The sequence below is a fragment of the Panthera pardus genome, unplaced genomic scaffold, assembly GCF_024362965.1.
Source record: "Panthera pardus isolate Hobbes unplaced genomic scaffold, ASM2436296v1 HiC_scaffold_12, whole genome shotgun sequence".
NCBI classification, from domain to species: Eukaryota; Metazoa; Chordata; class Mammalia; order Carnivora; family Felidae; genus Panthera; species Panthera pardus.
Window position 1 is genome coordinate 43,809 of NW_026526677.1, and position 17,717 is coordinate 61,525.

A 17,717-nucleotide genomic window follows, 5' to 3' on the forward strand; every position below is an offset into this window, starting at 1 on the left:
AGCAAGACGGACAGGCAGGGGAGTGGACGCAGGAAGGGCTACAGAGGCAGCGGTGGGGTGCAGGACCAGTGCGTCAGAGGAGGCAGGGCAAAGAGCCCCAGGCCGGCGATGTGGCTAGAACTGGGAGGTCAGGCTGGGGGCGTTCTGCGTCTGAAGACTGTCATTCCGAGACAATAAATATCCACAATATATACCTGGCACAGGTCCAGGGGTTGAAAGCATTCCCCCTAAAGTCACCCAAGGAAAGAGTCTGTCTGGAAGACGTGCAGACCCGAGCCCTACCCCCAAGAGGAACCTTGACAAAGTGGAGAAGAAAGTGCACCTGGTCTTGAGGACACCCGTGGTCGAGGGGTGGGCATGGCCAGCAGTGGCACAGGAGGGAGAGCAGGGTCTGGAAAGGTTCCGCAGAAGGGCAACAGCTCAGCGCCACCCCCCAAACTCCCCAACCAGCGCTGACCCTACCCTCACCCAGGATCCCAACTGCTGGAGCCTTCTTGTGCCTCAGTTTCCCCAGATCAGTGGTCTTCACTGGGAGCAAGGCTGACTAGGTTCATCTCTGCCCCTCACAACCTTTGCTCTCTGGCCACTCCAGCTCTGGGCCCTGTGGCCTCACCTTCCAGTACAGAACCTCACTGTCCCTTTCCCACCCTCCAAGCCTCTGCCCTACCCACCATAGTGAGGAGCAGAGCAAAGTCCTGACCTGAGCCATGCCTGGTGAGGGTGGGGGTCCCCTGGGCAGAGGCCATTGTCTTCATCATACAGATAGTGATCTAGAACCTGCTGTCCCACAGAGCTGCATTCTAGAGCTCAGGGGCCAGGATCTCTCCCCACCCCCACCCAATTCTCCAAGCCCCCTGGGAAGAGGAGAGAGAGGGAAAGGCCTTCCTTTCCATGCCCCTTTTTTGGGAACTGCCTGGCATTGAGGCCAGTGCGACGGGACGACCGCCAAGGAGGCCCGGTCCATAGGTTGCTCTGAGTGCAGCTCCTGGACTGAAGAGGTAAGGGCCCCTCTGGAGTGGCCCTCTCCCTGCCCCACAGCACAGCCTCAGCCAAGAAGTTTTCCACCTTTGCCCACCACTCCCTGCCCAGTGGTGCCCAGCATCCCCTGAATAGGAGGAACCTACCCAGAGCCCCTGCAGAGCCAGGGAAGTGTGGTCAGTGAGGCTGGAGGAGACAGCCCTTCCCAGATTGTGCATGAGGGTCTAATGCTCCTCCTCTTGGAGGCTGGTGAGGGCAGAGCAAGCCCACTGCTCCAAGCATAACCTCTGTGTAGGCCCCAGCTCAAGACCTTACTGAGGAGGCTGTGGCCTGCAGTTCTGCCCACCAGTGGGGACAAGACAGGGATAGGGTGGGGAGTTGGGACTTCCCAGCACCTGGTCACCCTTCCATCCATGGACAGAGCCAGCCATGGCAGAGGAAGTATGGGTGGGCACCTGGAGGCCCCATCGCCCCCGGGGGCCCATCATGGCCCTCTACAGCAGCCCAGGACCCAAGTACTTGATTCCACCCACCACGGGTAAGAGCCTGGGAGCCTGGGATGGGACTGAGGTAGGGGCAGAAGCCAGCTCTGAGGTGGGCTTGGGATGGGCCTGGAGAGGGTCTGGAGAGGGTCTGGGAGGGCATGGGGCGGGTCTGCGAGGTTCTGGGAGGGTCAGGGAGGTCTGACGAGGGTCTGGGGAGGGCATGGATGGGCCTGGGGTGGGTCTGGGGCGGGTCTGGGGAAAGTTTGAGGTGGGCCTAAGGAGGGTCTGTGTGGGGGCAGGGGGTGGGCCTGGAGAGGCTCAGAGCAGGGAGGGCATTGGGAAGGCTGGGGGCTCATCCCTGACTCCCAGCCCATCAACCCCTCTGGGGTCAATAGGGTGGGGAGAAGGATGGCATCTTACTCCGGGCTGCTCAGAACCCCTGCCCCACAGGCTTTGTGAAGCACACACCCACCAAGCTGCGTGCACCAGCCTACAGTTTCCGCGGGGCCCCCATGCTCCTGGCGGAGAACTGCTCCCCGGGGCCCCGCTACAGCGTGAACCCCAAGATACTGAGGACTGGCAAGGACCTTGGCCCTGCCTACTCCATCCTGGGGCGCTATTGTACCAAGACCATCATGACCCCTGGCCCCGGTAAGTGAGCCTGGCCCAGCTGCAGACCTGCCCAACCCTGCTGGCGGCCACTGCACCCTGTCCAGGTGAAGGTGTGAAGGAGCACAGGCATCCTGGCTCTCCTGTCCCCTCTTTTTCCTCTTGAGGGACACCATCAGGCCCAAAGCACCCTCGGAGACCCTCAAGCCCGGCTCTAACTTGGGCTTTTCTTGGCCTACGTCCCCACACCAGGCCCACACCAGACTCTGCCCTTCCCCCTCCAAAGCTGCACCTGTCCCACCCACTCCTGCAACTCCGGGACACCCCTAACCAATCTCGGTCACCATTCCCTCCCGGCACGCCCCCCGCTCTTCTCCCGAGCCAGGTGACTACTTTCCAGAGAAATCGGCCAAGCACGTGTTTGACTCAGCACCCAGCCACTCCATTTCTGCCCGAACCAAGACCTTCCAAGTGGACAGCACTCCAGGTGTGCAGCAGCCCTGACAGCCAACATCCAACCAGGGTGGGGACCCGGGGGGGGGGGGGGGGGAGGTGAGACAGGTAACGTGATGGCTGCGCTCCTGGAAGTGGCAAACTTCAGGAAAGGAGCTGAGACTCTGCAGGCAGGATTCTGTCCAACTGAGACTCGCTGCCTGTGCGCCCCACAGGCCCTGCCGCCTACATGCTGCCTGTGGTCATGGGGCCCCACACCGTTGGCAAGGCGTCCCAACCCTCCTTCTCCATCAAAGGCCGCAGCAAGCTGGGCAGCTTCAGTGACGACCTTCACAAGGCAAGGGTCCCCCCCCCCCCCCCGCCCCAGGCAAAGCACTGTTCATCCCCCAGAGACAGTCCATCTGGCCCTTCCTCCCCAGAACCCAGTCCCATCAGAGTGAAACCTATCAGCTCTTCACCCTCCGGTGTCTGCCACATGCATGGCACCATCCTGTCCCCTGCACCCCCAGGTTACATTCCGGGGATGAGGAAGGGCAGACAATGGACAAGGACGGAGATAGCGACAGTGCCGGGGGAGTGGAGCAAGGAAGGGATTTATGGAGTGCTGCAGGGAGGGTGGGAGCAGCCTTCGATAAGGTGGCATGCAGGAAAATAAGAAGGAGAGGAGTAAAATGTGAGATATTTGGGGGAGGAGGGTTCCAGCTGCAGAAACAGCCAGTGCAAAGGCCCTGAGGTGGCCATGTGTTCAGGAGGTCGAGGAGCCTGGGGAGACTTCCAAAGTGGTTTCACAGCACTGCTGACCCGCCAGTCCAGCCCACGGCCATCAAATCCCACAGGACAGAACCCCAGCTGCAAAGGGGCCTCTCCTGCACACACCAAAGGGACAAGCCTGGGACTGACACACACTGAGGTGTCATCGCCTTGGTGAGGCTTCAGTAGAGGAGTAACGTCCCACACAGAGAAGGTCATCCCACAGTGTGACTGTTGTCTGGAGACAGAAGGGACCCCTGGACACACAGACACACAGTGACTCAAGGCTTGAAACGCACTGTCCAATGCTGGCCGCCTACCCTTTTGGGTCACGTGTCCTGGCAGGCCAAGCCTGTCTGAGCCTCTTTCACCTTCCAGACCCCAGGTCCTGCAGCCTACCGCCAGACGGATGTGCAGGTGACAAAGTTCAAGGCTCCACAATACACCATGGCAGCCCGGGTGGAGCCCCCAGGGGACAAGACCCTCAAGCCAGGACCAGGAGCCCACAGCCCTGAGAAGGTCCAGGAAGAACAGGGCCCAGAGGGGTGGCGTGAGGGGTGGGGAGTTACAGTGAGGAGGGAGTGGGGATGGTGACATGGCCCAGAGGGCATAGGGGTGGTCACAACCCAGTGGGGGGGAGAAGGGGCACCACTCAGAGGGGGTGATGGGGCACAGCCTGGGAAGCCGGGAACACAGGCCAACCTGTGTGGTTGAGCTGTTGGGGGATACAGCTCGGGGATGTGAAGTCAGCAGGGGCACAGCCTGGTTGCAGGGGGAGGCACAGGCCAGAGGAGTAGTTGGGGAGCAAGCCCAGAGTGGGTGTGGGGGGGAAGGGCCTGTGAGTCTGTGGGGGGCACAGTGTCCATGCATCCCTAGAATGCTAGGCTTTCCTGACATACCATTTCCCCAGCTGGCAGGTCCTGCCTCCCTAGACACCAGTGACAGTTAGTGTGCAGAACACTCACCAAACCCAGTAGTGTGGCTTTGGCGCTGGTCCTGAGCCCAGGGCTCAGGAAGGACAGTGAAGCCACTGTCAGCAGCTCTAACCCCAGGGAGGGCAGAACCTGTCAGGCAGGGGCAGGGGTGCCAGAGCCTCTCACAGCCTCTCCTCCCCAGGTGACAGTGACCAAGCCCTGTGCCCCCATCGTCACCTTCGGCATCAAACATTCTGACTACATGATGCCCCTCGTGGTGGATGTGGAATAGCCCTGGCCCCCACCGCACCCCATCACCCACAGCCTCTGCACATCATGTTCCCACATCTGGGCCGTGGGCTAGGGACGCCTCCTCCCCAAGCTGGGCTGTGGCCAGCCTGGCCCTGTAGGGCAGAGCATACCTGTTTGGACAGTTGTGACCAATTATTTTTTCTATGCTGCTTTCCCATTTGCTAATCTTGTTTCCTGCTGTGCCCACATGTTTAATAAACCACAGATCCCATTAGTAATGGATTTGTCTTGACAGTAGAATCAAGCTTTTTCAGAAAGCCGCCCCCGCCCCCCCCAACACAGGCTGTTGGGTCCTACCCTGGCTTCCAGGGCTTGGGGTCTGAGCAGAGGAGGGCTTGGGACCCTCGGGCGCCCACCCTCCTAATTCTGCCTCGGGCCCTTCACCTCGCGTTTCGTCGTACACTCCAGGGATGGTCACACAAGCACCTATCCCCTCCTTTGTGGTCTTCTGCCTGCATGACTCACTCTCAACCGTGAGATCTGGGTCCCCACCTTGAATCTGGACTAGGGCCTGTGACCACCCTGAATAAAGTGATACTGTGACTCCTGACGCCAGGCAATGACATAGAAAGGAAACAGCTTCTGCCTGTGTATCCCCCTCGCTTCGCTCACTTCACACCATGGTGTGCCCCCAGCACGTGGTGTGGCCACATCAACATCCAGGCAGCCAGCACAGCTGGACCGCAAGCTCACACCAGCATCAACCAGCGGGGATGTGAGCAAGCCTTCAGGTGACAGCAGCCCTGGCCTCGGGTCTCCCAGCTGAAGCCTTAATGTTCTAGGCAGAGAGCTGTCCCCACCGTGCGGGTCTCAAATTCCAACCACAGTGATCCAAAGACAAAAATCACTATAAGTGACTAAGTTTTAAGGTGATCTGTTATGCAGCAAAGGCAACACAGGAAGCACAAGAGGACGAGGACCAGGAAGGGGGTATCCGAGTGAGGCCCAAAACAGGCATTTCTAGAGGCCGCCTGGAGTCTAAGGCCAGGCCTTGAGGAATGGAGTCTGGATTTCACCTTGACCTTGGGGAGGTCGCTGAGGACCTCAAGATGGGTGGTCCTGCCTGCTGTCCCCGTGAGCCTGCCAGCCATAGCCACACAGAGCACAATATGGCTGCTGACCCTGGCCCAGCAGGAACGTCAGGTTCGGTGTTCTGAGCACCTCACATTTATTCATCTAACCCTTGGGAGTAATACTATCACCACCCTATCTGAGTTACAGAAACTTGGCAGAGAAAGTGGTAAGCCTGTGACCACCTGCCTAGGGCGGCAGGGGCCAAGTGAGGGAGGGAGGGAGGGTACAGGGACAAGGCAGAACCAGAGAGGGAAGAAGTGGGGTCTGGACCAGCAGTGTCCATGGCCTGTCTGTGGACCGAGTCAGTTACAGATGAAACTCTCAAGCACCCAAAGAAATGAGGACACCAAAGACAGTGTTTACTTCATCATGAAACTGTTTATTCCAAATTTTTATTGGTAAATGCCTTGTCCTTGAATTGCGGGATAGAGCCTGGCAGCTACCTTGGCACAGACTGGGTCCCCGGGTCCTTCTTGGGTTACTAGTCTCAGGCACCAACATCAGCAAACCCCGCCTATGCACAAAAGTAGGTGCTGAGTGCACAAGGCTGAGCAGGAAGAGGGTGAAGCCTCTGACAGGTTGGCAGAATTGCCAGGCCCCCCTCACGGAATCCATCCCAATGCAACGAGAATGAGAGACCAAAAGGTCAATCAGAAAGGAACTAAAACCCAGACCCCAAAATAGCTGGAAGCAGAGATGGAAACTTTAGGAGAGAACGTTACAGCTGGAGGTCTCAGGGAGACAGCAGAAAACACTCAGCAAGACCACCCAAGTGCAGAATGGAAACTAGCCTGCCATGGCAGGACGAGCAGGCACAGCTCGCTTAGTGTGGTGTGGCTCCCACAATGGAGCATGTTCTCAGAAAGTGAAGTCAGCACCACAAACCCAGGCAGAGTGGGGGATGCAGGGTGAGGGTGTGTCTGCAGTGCCCTCGGCAGCTGCCAGCACAGTGGCCAGTGGGCACGCCCCCGTGGCAAGATTTAAGGTGAGATGAGCAGAGGACTAAGTCAAAGCCATAGAGTGTGGCGACTGGGAAGGGAGGCAGGACCACGGGAGCCTGAGAATGCCAGGGAGTAAGGGGAAACAGTGAAGTCCCAGAGACACGGAGGCATGTAAGCCGACCTCACTGGATGAGAAACGAGCATCTGGAGGAGCAGAGGCAGTCAGAACAGAACACTCAGAAGTAGGAAGGTGGGATCCTCCTCCTCCAGGAGGCTGAGAGGGCCAGCAGGTACAATGGAATGACCACATGAGGATACAGGCCAATCCTGCTGGAAGGGGAGGCAGGCATCAGTGCCACAGGGGCAGTGCCCAGGGCTGGAGACCAGAGCAACGTAGGGCCAAGAGAGTTGACGTGTGGTCAACGTGTGTGACCCGGGCAAGGAGGCGGACAGGGCGCCAACAGTCTTCAGGGAGTAAGGGGAGTACCTGGCATGACAGAAGACGGGGAAGGACACAGAGCCAATGAATCGTTTCTTACATGTATTTGTGCACAAGCATGGGTGCCGACACCTCACCACATCTCACCAGCGGGTGAGATGCCACTGGTCCAGCTGGGCCTGTGGTTCGGTTTGTGTGAACATGGGGCTGGCCAAGTGGGCAGTGAGGGCCCAGGGAACGAACGGTGGGTGGGCATGGAGGGCAGTCTGCAGAGGGATGTGAGAATAACTAAGCGTCCCCACAGTAAGGTGGTACTCACTGTCAAAGGGCCTCGCTTGGTGGATGGGAAGCTGCCTGCTGACACTCCAGAAGCGACCCATAGGTCCTACGAAGAGAGTCCTTGTAGGGAAGCCTCCTGTCCTGACCCACAGAAGGTGCCCCCCTCAACACACACACTGCCTGACTCTGAAATGCCAGACAGAACTGCTTCTAAAGGTCTGGTCTCGCGGAAATACACCTTTGGTGTTGGGTAGCTCTCGAATCCTGAGAAAATGGGGAGTTTCTTCTCCTGGATACAAGACTGTGAGATCCAGAAGGACTGGGAGGGCCCAGGGCCTCCAGCCAAGGCTGCAGTCCACTCCTTCATCCACGACCCCTTGCCCTTTCCCGAGGGTCCGGAGGGCAGGCAAGGCCTCAGGGCGGAACCCTCAACATTGATCTACCCATGCCCAGCAGCCCTAGCCAAGAGTATCAGCCATCTCTGAGGAGAAATGGTGCTCAAAGTTCACAGCCACACCCCCTTCCTGTGTCAGCTCCAGGCACCTCAGACCTCAGATGTGGCCTGACCCAGAGACAAGGATGGGACAGAGCCTTAAAACGCCAAAGCCCCAAGGAACAGGGGAAGGCTGCTAGCCACAGGTAGCCATGTCCAGGATTCCCAGCTGCTCAGGTCAGACCTGCTCTGCCAGAGCCTCTAACACCCGGAATAGTACAGAGAGCTGGGCCTTGGTTTCTCCAAGGGAAAGAGAGCCTTACACACATGGGACCGGCCAACATGAGCTCACAGGGTCAGAGGAAGCCACGAACTCCCAGTCACACAGGAAAAAGATTCCCAAGCCACGATCATCGTTTCAAAGGAGTATTTTGTACGTAGGTCTTCTGGAGCCCAGGACACCAGGCAGGGGGAGACCCTGGTTGCCCCAGGCACTCACAGAAGCCAGTTCCTAGTGGCTCATGTCCTTGCCCTTGACAGGAGATACGAGAGGATGAAGAAGGCCACGATCAGGCCTGCGGCCATACCACATAGAAGCTTCCGGTTGTCTCGCCCAGACCTCGCCATTGTGGAAAAGCGCTTCACACTCCCTGTGAGCAGGCCTGTCATGCTTGTGAAATCCGAGTCCTGAGGGAGGAATCCCAGCACAGTCACACGGGGGGGGGCATCTCCACGACCGACACGCAGGTGCTGCAGGCACGCTGGGAGCCTGCACAGCAGGCGGTGTGGGGCAGAGCTGACCGCGATGCCCGCGCACACTGCAGACCCTTACCATGCTGTCCAGGTACCGGTTCTGGTCTTCTGCGTCCCTATCGATGTCCAGGGCCAGCTGGTCAGGACACAGAGGGGGCAAGGTCAGGCCAGAGAAGGGACACTGGATGGCGCTTGACCCCCCGTAAGACCAGCAGACCCTGCCAACAACTCTGCCAGACACGGTACCACCAGCAGAGATCAGGATTCAGGTGTCCCCTGGACCTCACACGGATGAACGCTGCCATGAATGAGACAAGGAAGATGGGAACTACGTGAAACCCTTCCCAGCCTCTACCCTCCCTCTGGTCCCCACTCCAGGGTGCTAGGTGGAGGTGAAGGGACGACCACCACTGACCGATTTGAGCCTGGTGACCTTGGAAGCCAAGTTGTCGGCCATCCGCTTATTCTCCCGGTCTAGAATCTCCTCCACAGCGGCGGGGCTCTGAGCTGCGAGAAGGGAGAGTCTGAGGGGGAGCATCCACCTGTGAGCACTGCCCTTGACCCCTGCATGTCAGCCCTTTGTGGCCTCAGGGCTCTCACTCCAATCCCACCCAGCCATGCTGGAAGTCTCAGAGGACTGAGCTCACATCTGTTGAGCGGGCCCAACCCTAACCCGGGATCCAGTGCATGGACGTCACACGTGACGGGCTGTGTAAAGGATAGTGCGTGTGAGCACCTGTCATGTGAGCACGTGTCCTGTAAACGTATCTAGGCACCCCAAAGGGGTACAGTCCTACTAGCACTTTCTGATACTGTCACAGAACCTGCATGATCCCTCCACAGATGGCATCATAAGGATATATGGGATAGTTAGTTCTGGCAGGAAGAGCACCCAGGAGGGAAGCAGAAAGGCCCTGGCAGTGATGGCCCATGAACTGGGTTCTGAAGAGATGACAAGTGACCAAAGAGGAAACAAATTCGCAAAGCTCCCAACACCCAAAAGTGGGGGCTGAGGTCGATCCTGAGTGCAGGCCCTAGGTCTGCTCACCTCTACACCCCACACCTTACAGGACGCCCTGACCCATGACTAGTGATGCTGAATTTGTCACATCAGGCGGGTGGGAACCATCTCCCCCCAAGTTCGGAGTGCAATTTTGCGGCGGCCAGGATGCCTTAATATGCCACCGAGGCACAGCCTTAGGAATCACTGATGAATACAAACCCCAAAAGAAAGGCTGTTAACGTCCTGCCAACCACTTCATGTTCGTTAACCCCCTAACAGTTACAAGAGCCCAGCGACACAGGCCATCAGCATCCCAATCCCAGATGAGAACAGGGGCTTCCCCGAGGGCAAACGGGCCAGCCTAGGCCACCCCACCACGCAAAAGCCTCCTCTCCCACGCCAGCTTCCGGGACCTGTGGCCCGTGGCCCGCCAGAGGCCCCAGGCAGAACGACCTCGCAGGGTCAGGAGCACCTGCAGGGCCCCAGAGACCCCTCCCCCCGCGCGCAGCCTGGCTCCGCCCGCCGGCAGTTCTCCCCGCCGCGGCCACTCGGCGGGGCAGGGGCGGGCGGAGGCGGCTTCAGCGGGCAGCCGCATCGTCCACGGCCGGCCGCGCCGCCATCCGGCTCGCTCCCCCGCGCTCACCCCGCGCCCAGTCAGCCATCGCTCCCGCCCCCGGCCGGGGTCTCCGTCAACCGCACAGCCACAGCCTCCGCGGACGTGGCGCAGCAGCGGGAAGGGCCCTGCGGCCCTGCCCCTTCCGCCCGGGCACGCCGACTTCCGGCCGAGGTCCGGCCGCCGGGGTGACGTAATGGGAGCCGAACCCGCCTGAGGTCTGTTCCGCCGCCGGACAAGGGGAGGGGACGGGCCGTCGGCTCTGGGGACCGCCTGCTGGTTGGTGCTTTCCCCTGGCAATTACTGCGTTGACAGACACTACTACCAGCCAACCGCGCCGAAGGCGGGGTCAGGTCCTCCGTAGGAAGCGCTCCCAGGCCCTTTATCAGGCGAGATAGGCTGGAAAGGGTCTCAATGGGCATCCGCCTCCGCCAGGCTGCGGTGGGAGTCCCGGCCCCGGTTACTGCCGGTGGCACAAAGTGGAGATCAAGGCCTGGGGCGAGCGGGCGCTGCAGAAGATGCAGGGGTGAAAGCACTCTGAAGGAAAATAAACCAGACGAAGGGTCGGGGGGGGGGGGGCGGGGACAGTAGGAACCGGGCGCTTGCCTTTGCACCCGGGCGCTGAGGGCGCGGTGCGAAGGAGATACTCAACATAGGCTTGTTGCACAGTGGATACCTCCCCACCCTACTGGAGCGTTTGCTCTGTGTCATTTATTCCTCCTAACAACACACTGAAACGACAGTTTCTACCATCTCTGCTTTTCAAAAGAGGAAGCTGAGTCGAGGCCAGACTGTGTCTGGGTTACACACCCAGGAAGTTGCTGCACAAAATAATGCTTTGCCTTCATCCTGACCCCTCCCCACTCTCCCCTTTCTTTAAGCTTCAAGGAGGTCTGCTTCTCTCCCACCACGACCATTCCCATCTGCTCTTTTTGTTTTGCATGACCTTCCCCCAGATCACTTCTTATCGTCCAGTCTCCAAAAGTGGCATTTCATCAGATCCCTTTGCGGCCCACCAGGCTCTCCGCCTTTTTTCTTAAATCACAGGACTATGGCTGCCTATCGGCGTCTTATTTGTCCGTGTTTCCTTGTGTTCACCTTTGGAACACAACCTCTACGAAAGCAGAGACCTCGCATGCAGTAGGCACCCAAACCCCTGTTTACTACATCAGGTGGTCTCCGGGCTGCAAAGTCCTTTCTTTTCCACCTGGACTTTCCCCTCGACTTCCACTCGTTCGGTCCATCAAGAGGGGCGTGGATGGGAGGGGTTGGTAGGGCGGGCTGAGGTCCTCGCCTGCTGGGAATTCCAGTCCAAGAAGCAGGGGTCCCTGTTAGGTTCGGAGGCTACTCGGCCCCAAAGTCGGACGATCACCGAGTAGGATCTTTGAAACCCCAGCTAACTCCGGGCAAAATCTTCAAGCTCCAGTCAGCTGGTCCAGGTCTCGCCACCTTAAGGAGCTCGCAGCCCTGACACACCCCAGAGCCGCAACGCACGCCCATCCCGGCCTCTCCCAGCGCAGCCCCGGCCCCGCCCCACAGCCTCGCGCGTGCCCATCCCAGATTCCTCCGCGCGCAGCCCTAATACAACCCCGAGGGAGGTGCCGTGCACGCCGGTCCCGACCTCCCCGGCGCACAACCCAGACCCCGCCCCGCGTCGCCGCGTACGCCGGTCCCGGCTTCCCCCGCGCGCAGTCCTGGCCCCGCCCCGCGGCGCCGCGCACCCCTATCCCGGCTTCCCCCGCGCGGCGAGTCAGGGCGGAGCGAGCGGGCTCATCCTGGAGTGGGAAAGCCAAGCCTCTCCCACCCGCCCAGCGCGGTATCCCGGGGACGCCATGGAGCCCCGGGTGGTTGCGGATGCTGTGGAGACGGGAGAGGAGGATGTGATTATGGAGGCTCTGCGCACGTACAACCGGGAGGTGAGCGAGAGCCGTGAACGTGGTACACGAAAGAAGAGGTGGGGCAGGGTGGGGCGCGAGCGCGGCGGGCGGGGCGCCGAGTCGGTGAGGAGTTGCTACCGGGAGAGAGTCCGGGTGCGCTGGCTGCTGGGCGGGTGGGGCGGGGCGCCGTCGGTTTCCCATCCACGGAGCGCGGGTCCTGCCTGGTGTGGATCTGTGCCCCTGAGCCCCTGGGTCTCTCTGCAGAACTCCCAGAGTTTCACGTTTGATGATGCCCAACAGGAGGACAGGAAGGTGGGTGCTGACCGAGGGGTAAAGGGGAAGGGATGGGAGGTCCCGGGAAAAGGGGCCTGGTGGAGCCGCTCTTCTTCCTGCCCACAGAGACTGGCAGAGCTGCTGGTCGCGGTTCTGGAGCGGGGCTTGCCACCGTCCCGCCGCGTCACCTGGCTGCAGAGCATCCGCATCCTGACCAGAGACCGCAGCTGCCTGGAGCCTTTCACCAGCCGCCAGAGCCTGCAGGCACTTGCCTCCTATGCTGGCATCGCCTTGGAGGGGTCCGTCCCTGAGCCTCTGGACATGGACGTTGTACTCGAGTCCCTTAAGTGCCTGTGCAACCTCGTGCTCAGCAGCCCGGTGGCACAGGTGCTGGCCGCAGAAGCCCGCCTAGTGGTGAGGCTCGCAGAGCGTGTGGGGCTGTATCACAAGAGCAGCTTCCCACACGAAGTCCAGTTTTTTGACTTGCGCCTCCTCTTCCTGCTCACGGCACTTCGCACTGATGCGCGCCAGCAGCTGTTTCAGGAGTTGCAGGGGGTGCGCCTGCTGACTGCTGCCTTGGAGCTGACACTGGGAATGACCCCTGATGGGGGCCCTCCCGAGCTCCTTCCTCCCCAGGAGACTGAGCGGGCCATGGAGATCCTCAAAGTGCTCTTCAACATCACCTTTGACTCCATTAAGAGGGAAGTGGATGAGGTGAGGGCTGACCTGAGTCCGTGGGTAGAGCTTAGCAGTGTGGACGTTTCCTGGATCTGTCTGCCTGTAGGAATACTGGCGAGTTTCTGGGCATCAGATGGGGAGAGGGCAGGTGGAGCTCTTAGCTTATCGGGAGGAGGCAAGGAGATGCACATTTTGAGCAGGGAGCCTTGGAGAAGATTTCTGAGAGAGGTGGAGGGCATGTCTGGCTCTTCCAGCCTAGCAGGAGGGCCGTTTGGTGCGTGGGGAGGCTGTAGGAGATTTTCCACCATGAGGCCGTGACCATGTGGCTAGAGTACACTGTGACTTCATCCCGAGAGGACTTAGTGACGTTCTTGATCCCAGAAACACTCTCAAGGTAGAGTAGAAGAGGGCAAGTAGAGGAGATGCATGGTCTCTGCACATGATCCTGGAGCGGTGCTTCCTCTCACAAGAACACCTTTCTTTCTGGTCAGGAAGATGCTGCCCTTTATCGGCACCTGGGGACTATTCTGCGGCACTGTATGATGGTCGCTGCTGCTGGAGACCGCACAGAAGAGTTTCACGGGTGAGGGTGCAGCCTCTCGAGATGGAAGGGAAGTGTGTTCGCGTGTCCGAACAGCGCTTCCCAGCTCTGGCTGTGGGCTAGGCGCCACCCTAGAGAGTCTTCATCTGTCTGGCTGGGACCAGACATCAGTGTGTCTCTGCAGTACTACGTGACCAGGACAAGTGTCTGGATCTGCGGACGGGAACGTGTCCCTGGAACTTGGGTGGTAGCAACAGGCAGTGTGGTATCTACAGGGCAACGTGGCTATTCATCTCTCTTCTCCATGACCTGTGTTTAGGCAGGTTCTGGCTTGCTTTTTTTTTTTTTAATTTTTTCCTAACGTTTATTTATCTTTGAGAGACAGAGCACGAGCAGGGGAGGTGAGAGCGAGAGGGAGACACAGTATCTGAAGCAGGCTCCAGGCTCCGAGCTGTCAGCACAGAGCCCGATGTGGGGCTTGAACTCACGAACTGTGAGATCGTGACCTGAGTTGAAGCCGGACTCTTGACTGACTGAGCCACCCAGGCGCCCCCAGGTTCTGGCTTTCAAGAGTGTCTGTGGTGCTTCAACCCAGACAGAGGGTGCCCCTTTCCTTGGGAACTCACCCCACTGAGTGGGATGAGCCTCTGAGGTTAGTCCTACTCTAAGTTCTGGCCTCTTGCTGGCCATTAAGTCCCTGGACGCTAGTTCACATCACATGTGGCCTCTGCAGGGGGCACCAAGGGTTGTACTTGTGCAGGGGGACCAGACTTACCAAGCCCCTCTCCCCCATCTGTCTTCAGCCACACAGTGAATCTCTTGGGAAATTTGCCCCTCAAGTGTCTGGACGTCCTTCTTACCCTGGAGCCACATGAAGGTTCCCTGGAGTTCCTGGGAGCAAACATGGATGTGATTCATGTCCTCCTCAGCTTCCTAGAAAAGCGTCTGCACCAGGTGGGCAGAGGGACCTACTGTGTGGGTACCTCGGTGGCTCTGACTTTCCCCAGCAGCTGTGGTCCGTGCTTTTTCACGGTACCCACTGGTAAGTGGAGATCAGCCTGACAGTGTGAGTCAGGCAATTTCTCCATCTGCTCTGTGGTCCAGCCACCAGACTCCTCCTCCCTGAGAAATATGGGGACCCTCACACACATATTTGAAGGTTTTCATTTCGTTGGTTATCACGAGTTTTAAAACAAAGTACTTACCTTTTAGATCTCTTTGTGGCTCTCTTTTGAGTGATCTGAGAAGTCCCCAGCCCTCGCTTGTGACTGTAGAACTTCAGTGTTGCTGCACACAGGTGGCCCGTGGGAACAAGCATCCCTGCAGGGACCCACAGGCATCTTGAGCCAGAGGCTCCCTGGTTCTTGGGCCTGCACACAGGACATTGGCCAGACCTCTGGCCAGCTTCTCTGGGAGCTTGCAGACATCACACAAGCTACAGAGTGCAAGGGAGTGGGATTAGATGGACACCTCCAGAACCCACATTGCGCACATATGCTGTGAGCTGGATTACAAACGCCTGGCATTGGATGTGATGGCTGTGACTGTCCCTACCGCTGCTGCTGCTGGGGTTGGGGTCCAGGGACATAACTAGGGAGAGGGCCGGGGAAGGACGGGAGCTCTCTGGATCCATGACGCCCACAGAGTAGAGGTTTTCTTTTTGTGTTGTGGCTGTTGTTTTCTGAGGACAGGTCATGTGCCAGTGGTGTGCTAATAATTGAGTGCTCTGTATTTCCCGTGCAACCTTGGTACGTAGGCGAGGAAGTGAGAGCAGATGAGTTATTTGCCCCAGGGCACAGAGCATGTGAGTGCATCCTAAGTTAAGTTCCATTTGTGGCCCTCTTGAAATTCACACAAATTCACAAGAATGTGCCCAGTCTTGGCCCCTCAGCTGACTAACCAGGGCAAGGCCTCTTCCTGAGCGCCTCCTGCCAGGACCATCTGGTGTGCGTGTGTTTGCCCCCCCCCCCCCACTTCAAGTCAGGTGGGGGCACAGCCCCAGTGACAGAGGCTCCTCTGCAGACGCACAGGCTGAAAGAGAGCGTGGCCCCCGTGCTGAGCGTACTGACGGAGTGTGCCCGCATGCACCGCCCTGCAAGGAAGTTCCTGAAGGCCCAGGTATGGGGCACAGGGGCCGGGGCGGGACCCTGCTTACAGACCCCAGCTGCTGCAGGCCCAGGCTGAGGGACGGCTGCCTCCCCAGGTGCTGCCCCCACTGCGGGACGTGAGGACGCGGCCCGAGGTCGGGGAGCTGTTGCGGAACAAGCTTGTTCGCCTCATGACGCACCTGGATACTGACGTGAAGAGAGTGGCAGCCGAGTTCCTGTTTGTCCTGTGCTCGGAGAGTGGTGAGTGGCAGGATCTGGCCCAGCGCCTATCCTTCCCAGCCACCTCACACACTGATCTCTGCCCTGCTTCTCAGTGCCCCGATTCATCAAGTACACGGGCTACGGGAACGCTGCTGGCCTCCTGGCTGCCAGGGGCCTCATGGCTGGGGGCCGGCCTGAGGGCCAGTATTCGGAGGACGAGGACACGGACACAGAGGAGTACAAAGAAGCCAAGGCCAGGTGTGTGCCCCTACACCCTCGGCTCCCCTCACTCACCCTGGCCCCTGTTCCCACACCCATATGGCCTCACAGGGTGGGTGGGACAAGATGACAGATGGCTGAACTTTTGGGGAGTCAGGCACTGGTCGCATAAGTAACCTGTCTTGATGTCAGGATGTTTTGTGAGTGTGGGCTGAGTGGGGCCAGGCAGTCGGGGGACCAGGATATCCCCCGAGCAGGGGCTGGGGTCCTTGCTGCTCCTGGAAAGAGCCCTCTTGTGGCTGCCCTGCTTCCACCCACCCTATGCAGCCGCCTCCTGTCCTAGAGAGTCGCTAATGCGTTCCCCACAATCCCTCCCCTGGGAAGCAGCATAAACCCAGTGACCGGGAGGGTGGAGGAAGAACCGCCCAACCCCATGGAGGGCATGACAGAGGAGCAGAAGGAACATGAGGCCATGAAGCTGGTGAACATGTTTGACAAGCTCTCCAGGTACGTGTTGTGTCAAGGAGGGGCCTACAGCTGGGAGAAGGGAGAACAGAAGCCTAGGACCCGTGTCCGGTCCTGTGAGCGCCAGGAAGTGGGGTTAAAGTTGGGCTTAGCAAGGCTGTGTTACTAAGGTCGGAAACAGGAAATGCCCCAGGAAAGGATTAGACTTGAGGTTGGTATTACATTTGTTTCGTAGATGACGAAAATTGAGACCTGGAGAAATAAGAATTCTAGAGTGCGTAAGGTCTCAAAGCCACTGGGTAGCAGTTTGGATTCAGGCCTGTTTGGCCAGGGGTGAACCCGACTTCTGCCCCACATGCCGTGCCCCTTCCCCACCATGCTTTTCCCCCACAGGCACAGAGTCATCCAGCCTATGGGGATGAGTCCCCGGGGTCAGCTCACATCCCTGCAGGATGCCATTTGTGAGACCATGGAAGGGCAGCTCTCCTCGGAACCCGACTCAGACCCCGACTGAGGACACCCACTCTTCTGTTCCCCCTTCAGAACTGGTGCTGCTTCCAGAGATGGCCTTGGGACTGTGACCCAGGGAAGCCATGCTTGGAGACCCTTTTCTCTTTACTTCCAAAGTTCTGTTAATGGTTTGTCTCTGGTCCAATTTCTTATCTTTAGGACTATGAGGGCCTTGTCCTGCTGCAACTCTGGGAACTCCACCATGATCTCCACAGATGAGGTGGTCTCGTGTGCCAAGAGGATGTGTGCAGAGGCTGCTGCCTGGGGGCAGGAGCTGAGCATGGGCACATGCACAGGCAAGCATGTCCAGGGCTGGCATACCGGCCCAGAGCTTCTGTGTCAGGCAGGCGCTGCAGCTGACAGGAAAAGAACTTGCTAGGACCCTGTATTCTAATGTCAGAAACATACTTTCAAGGTATGCTCTATTTCTGTCCCCACTGAGCTCAGGACTGGGAGCCTCCTGTGCGTTCTTGGTCCTCGCTCAGCACTCTGCTATAAGTGTCCACAGCAGCCAAGCTCTCACTGGTTGTGACAGTGGAATCCTGGGCTTCCCACTGGCGTAGACAAATACACGAAGGGAAACGCACCTCGTAAAACCACAAGTCTGGATTTCTGTCGTGTACCACAAAGCATCACTGAAATATCTTGGAATAAAGAGTTTCGAGCAAGAATGTGTGTGAGGAATTAATTTCATTGTTCTCAGAATTCAGTCCTTTTCCTAGATCATCATTCATGTCTTTTGTTCTTGTGGAGGCCACCAGACCCTCTCTGAGGACTCTCTTAAATGCGCGGCAGGTGGTGCACCAGTG

At 58.7% G+C, this 17,717-nt stretch overlaps 3 protein-coding genes across 3 annotated transcripts; 2 read left to right on the forward strand and 1 right to left on the reverse strand.

The window, feature by feature from the left end:
* The first annotated feature begins 816 nt into the window (after positions 1-816).
* Positions 817-4,733, forward strand: ODF3 (outer dense fiber of sperm tails 3). The gene is made up of 7 exons (XM_019437598.2): positions 817-998; positions 1,400-1,516; positions 1,914-2,114; positions 2,458-2,559; positions 2,741-2,862; positions 3,654-3,794; positions 4,392-4,733. The coding sequence occupies exons 2-7, from the start codon at positions 1,408-1,410 to the stop codon at positions 4,479-4,481; spliced, it is 765 nt and encodes a 254-aa protein (XP_019293143.2). The 5' UTR covers positions 817-998; positions 1,400-1,407; the 3' UTR covers positions 4,482-4,733.
* Positions 4,734-5,933: 1,200 nt separating this feature from the next.
* Positions 5,934-10,218, reverse strand: BET1L (Bet1 golgi vesicular membrane trafficking protein like). The gene is made up of 4 exons (XM_019437604.2): positions 10,067-10,218; positions 8,836-8,927; positions 8,500-8,556; positions 5,934-8,354 (listed from the first exon to the last, which is right to left on the reverse strand). The coding sequence occupies exons 1-4, from the start codon at positions 10,083-10,085 to the stop codon at positions 8,187-8,189; spliced, it is 336 nt and encodes a 111-aa protein (XP_019293149.1). The 5' UTR covers positions 10,086-10,218; the 3' UTR covers positions 5,934-8,186.
* A 1,302-nt stretch (positions 10,219-11,520) lies between these two features.
* On the forward strand, positions 11,521-17,579 carry RIC8A (RIC8 guanine nucleotide exchange factor A). The gene is made up of 10 exons (XM_019437599.2): positions 11,521-11,952; positions 12,178-12,225; positions 12,313-12,900; positions 13,356-13,447; positions 14,209-14,359; positions 15,428-15,523; positions 15,609-15,753; positions 15,828-15,972; positions 16,321-16,440; positions 16,792-17,579. Exons 1-10 carry the CDS (start codon positions 11,869-11,871, stop codon positions 16,910-16,912), a joined length of 1,590 nt encoding a protein of 529 aa, XP_019293144.1. The 5' UTR covers positions 11,521-11,868; the 3' UTR covers positions 16,913-17,579.
* Positions 17,580-17,717: the final 138 nt, after the last annotated feature.

What these genes read in the sequence shown, in the direction of transcription:
- ODF3 (XM_019437598.2), top strand. Translation starts at nt 1,408, where the DNA reads ATGGCAGAGGAAGTATGGGTGGGCACCTGGAGGCCCCATCGCCCCCGG. An exon ending in CCAAGTGGACAGCACTCCAG is followed by an intron (nt 2,560 to 2,740) that starts GTGTGCAGCAGC and finishes TGCGCCCCACAG; the next exon opens with GCCCTGCCGCCTACATGCTG. An exon ending in GAGCCCACAGCCCTGAGAAG is followed by an intron (nt 3,795 to 4,391) that starts GTCCAGGAAGAA and finishes TCTCCTCCCCAG; the next exon opens with GTGACAGTGACCAAGCCCTG.
- RIC8A (XM_019437599.2), top strand. Translation starts at nt 11,869, where the DNA reads ATGGAGCCCCGGGTGGTTGCGGATGCTGTGGAGACGGGAGAGGAGGAT. An exon ending in CGCACAGAAGAGTTTCACGG is followed by an intron (nt 13,448 to 14,208) that starts GTGAGGGTGCAG and finishes ATCTGTCTTCAG; the next exon opens with CCACACAGTGAATCTCTTGG. An exon ending in TAGAAAAGCGTCTGCACCAG is followed by an intron (nt 14,360 to 15,427) that starts GTGGGCAGAGGG and finishes GCTCCTCTGCAG; the next exon opens with ACGCACAGGCTGAAAGAGAG.
- BET1L (XM_019437604.2), bottom strand. An exon ending in AGGTCACCAGGCTCAAATCG is followed by an intron (nt 8,557 to 8,835) that starts GTCAGTGGTGGT and finishes TGTCCTGACCAG; the next exon opens with CTGGCCCTGGACATCGATAG. An exon ending in ACCGGTACCTGGACAGCATG is followed by an intron (nt 8,355 to 8,499) that starts GTAAGGGTCTGC and finishes TTCCTCCCTCAG; the next exon opens with GACTCGGATTTCACAAGCAT.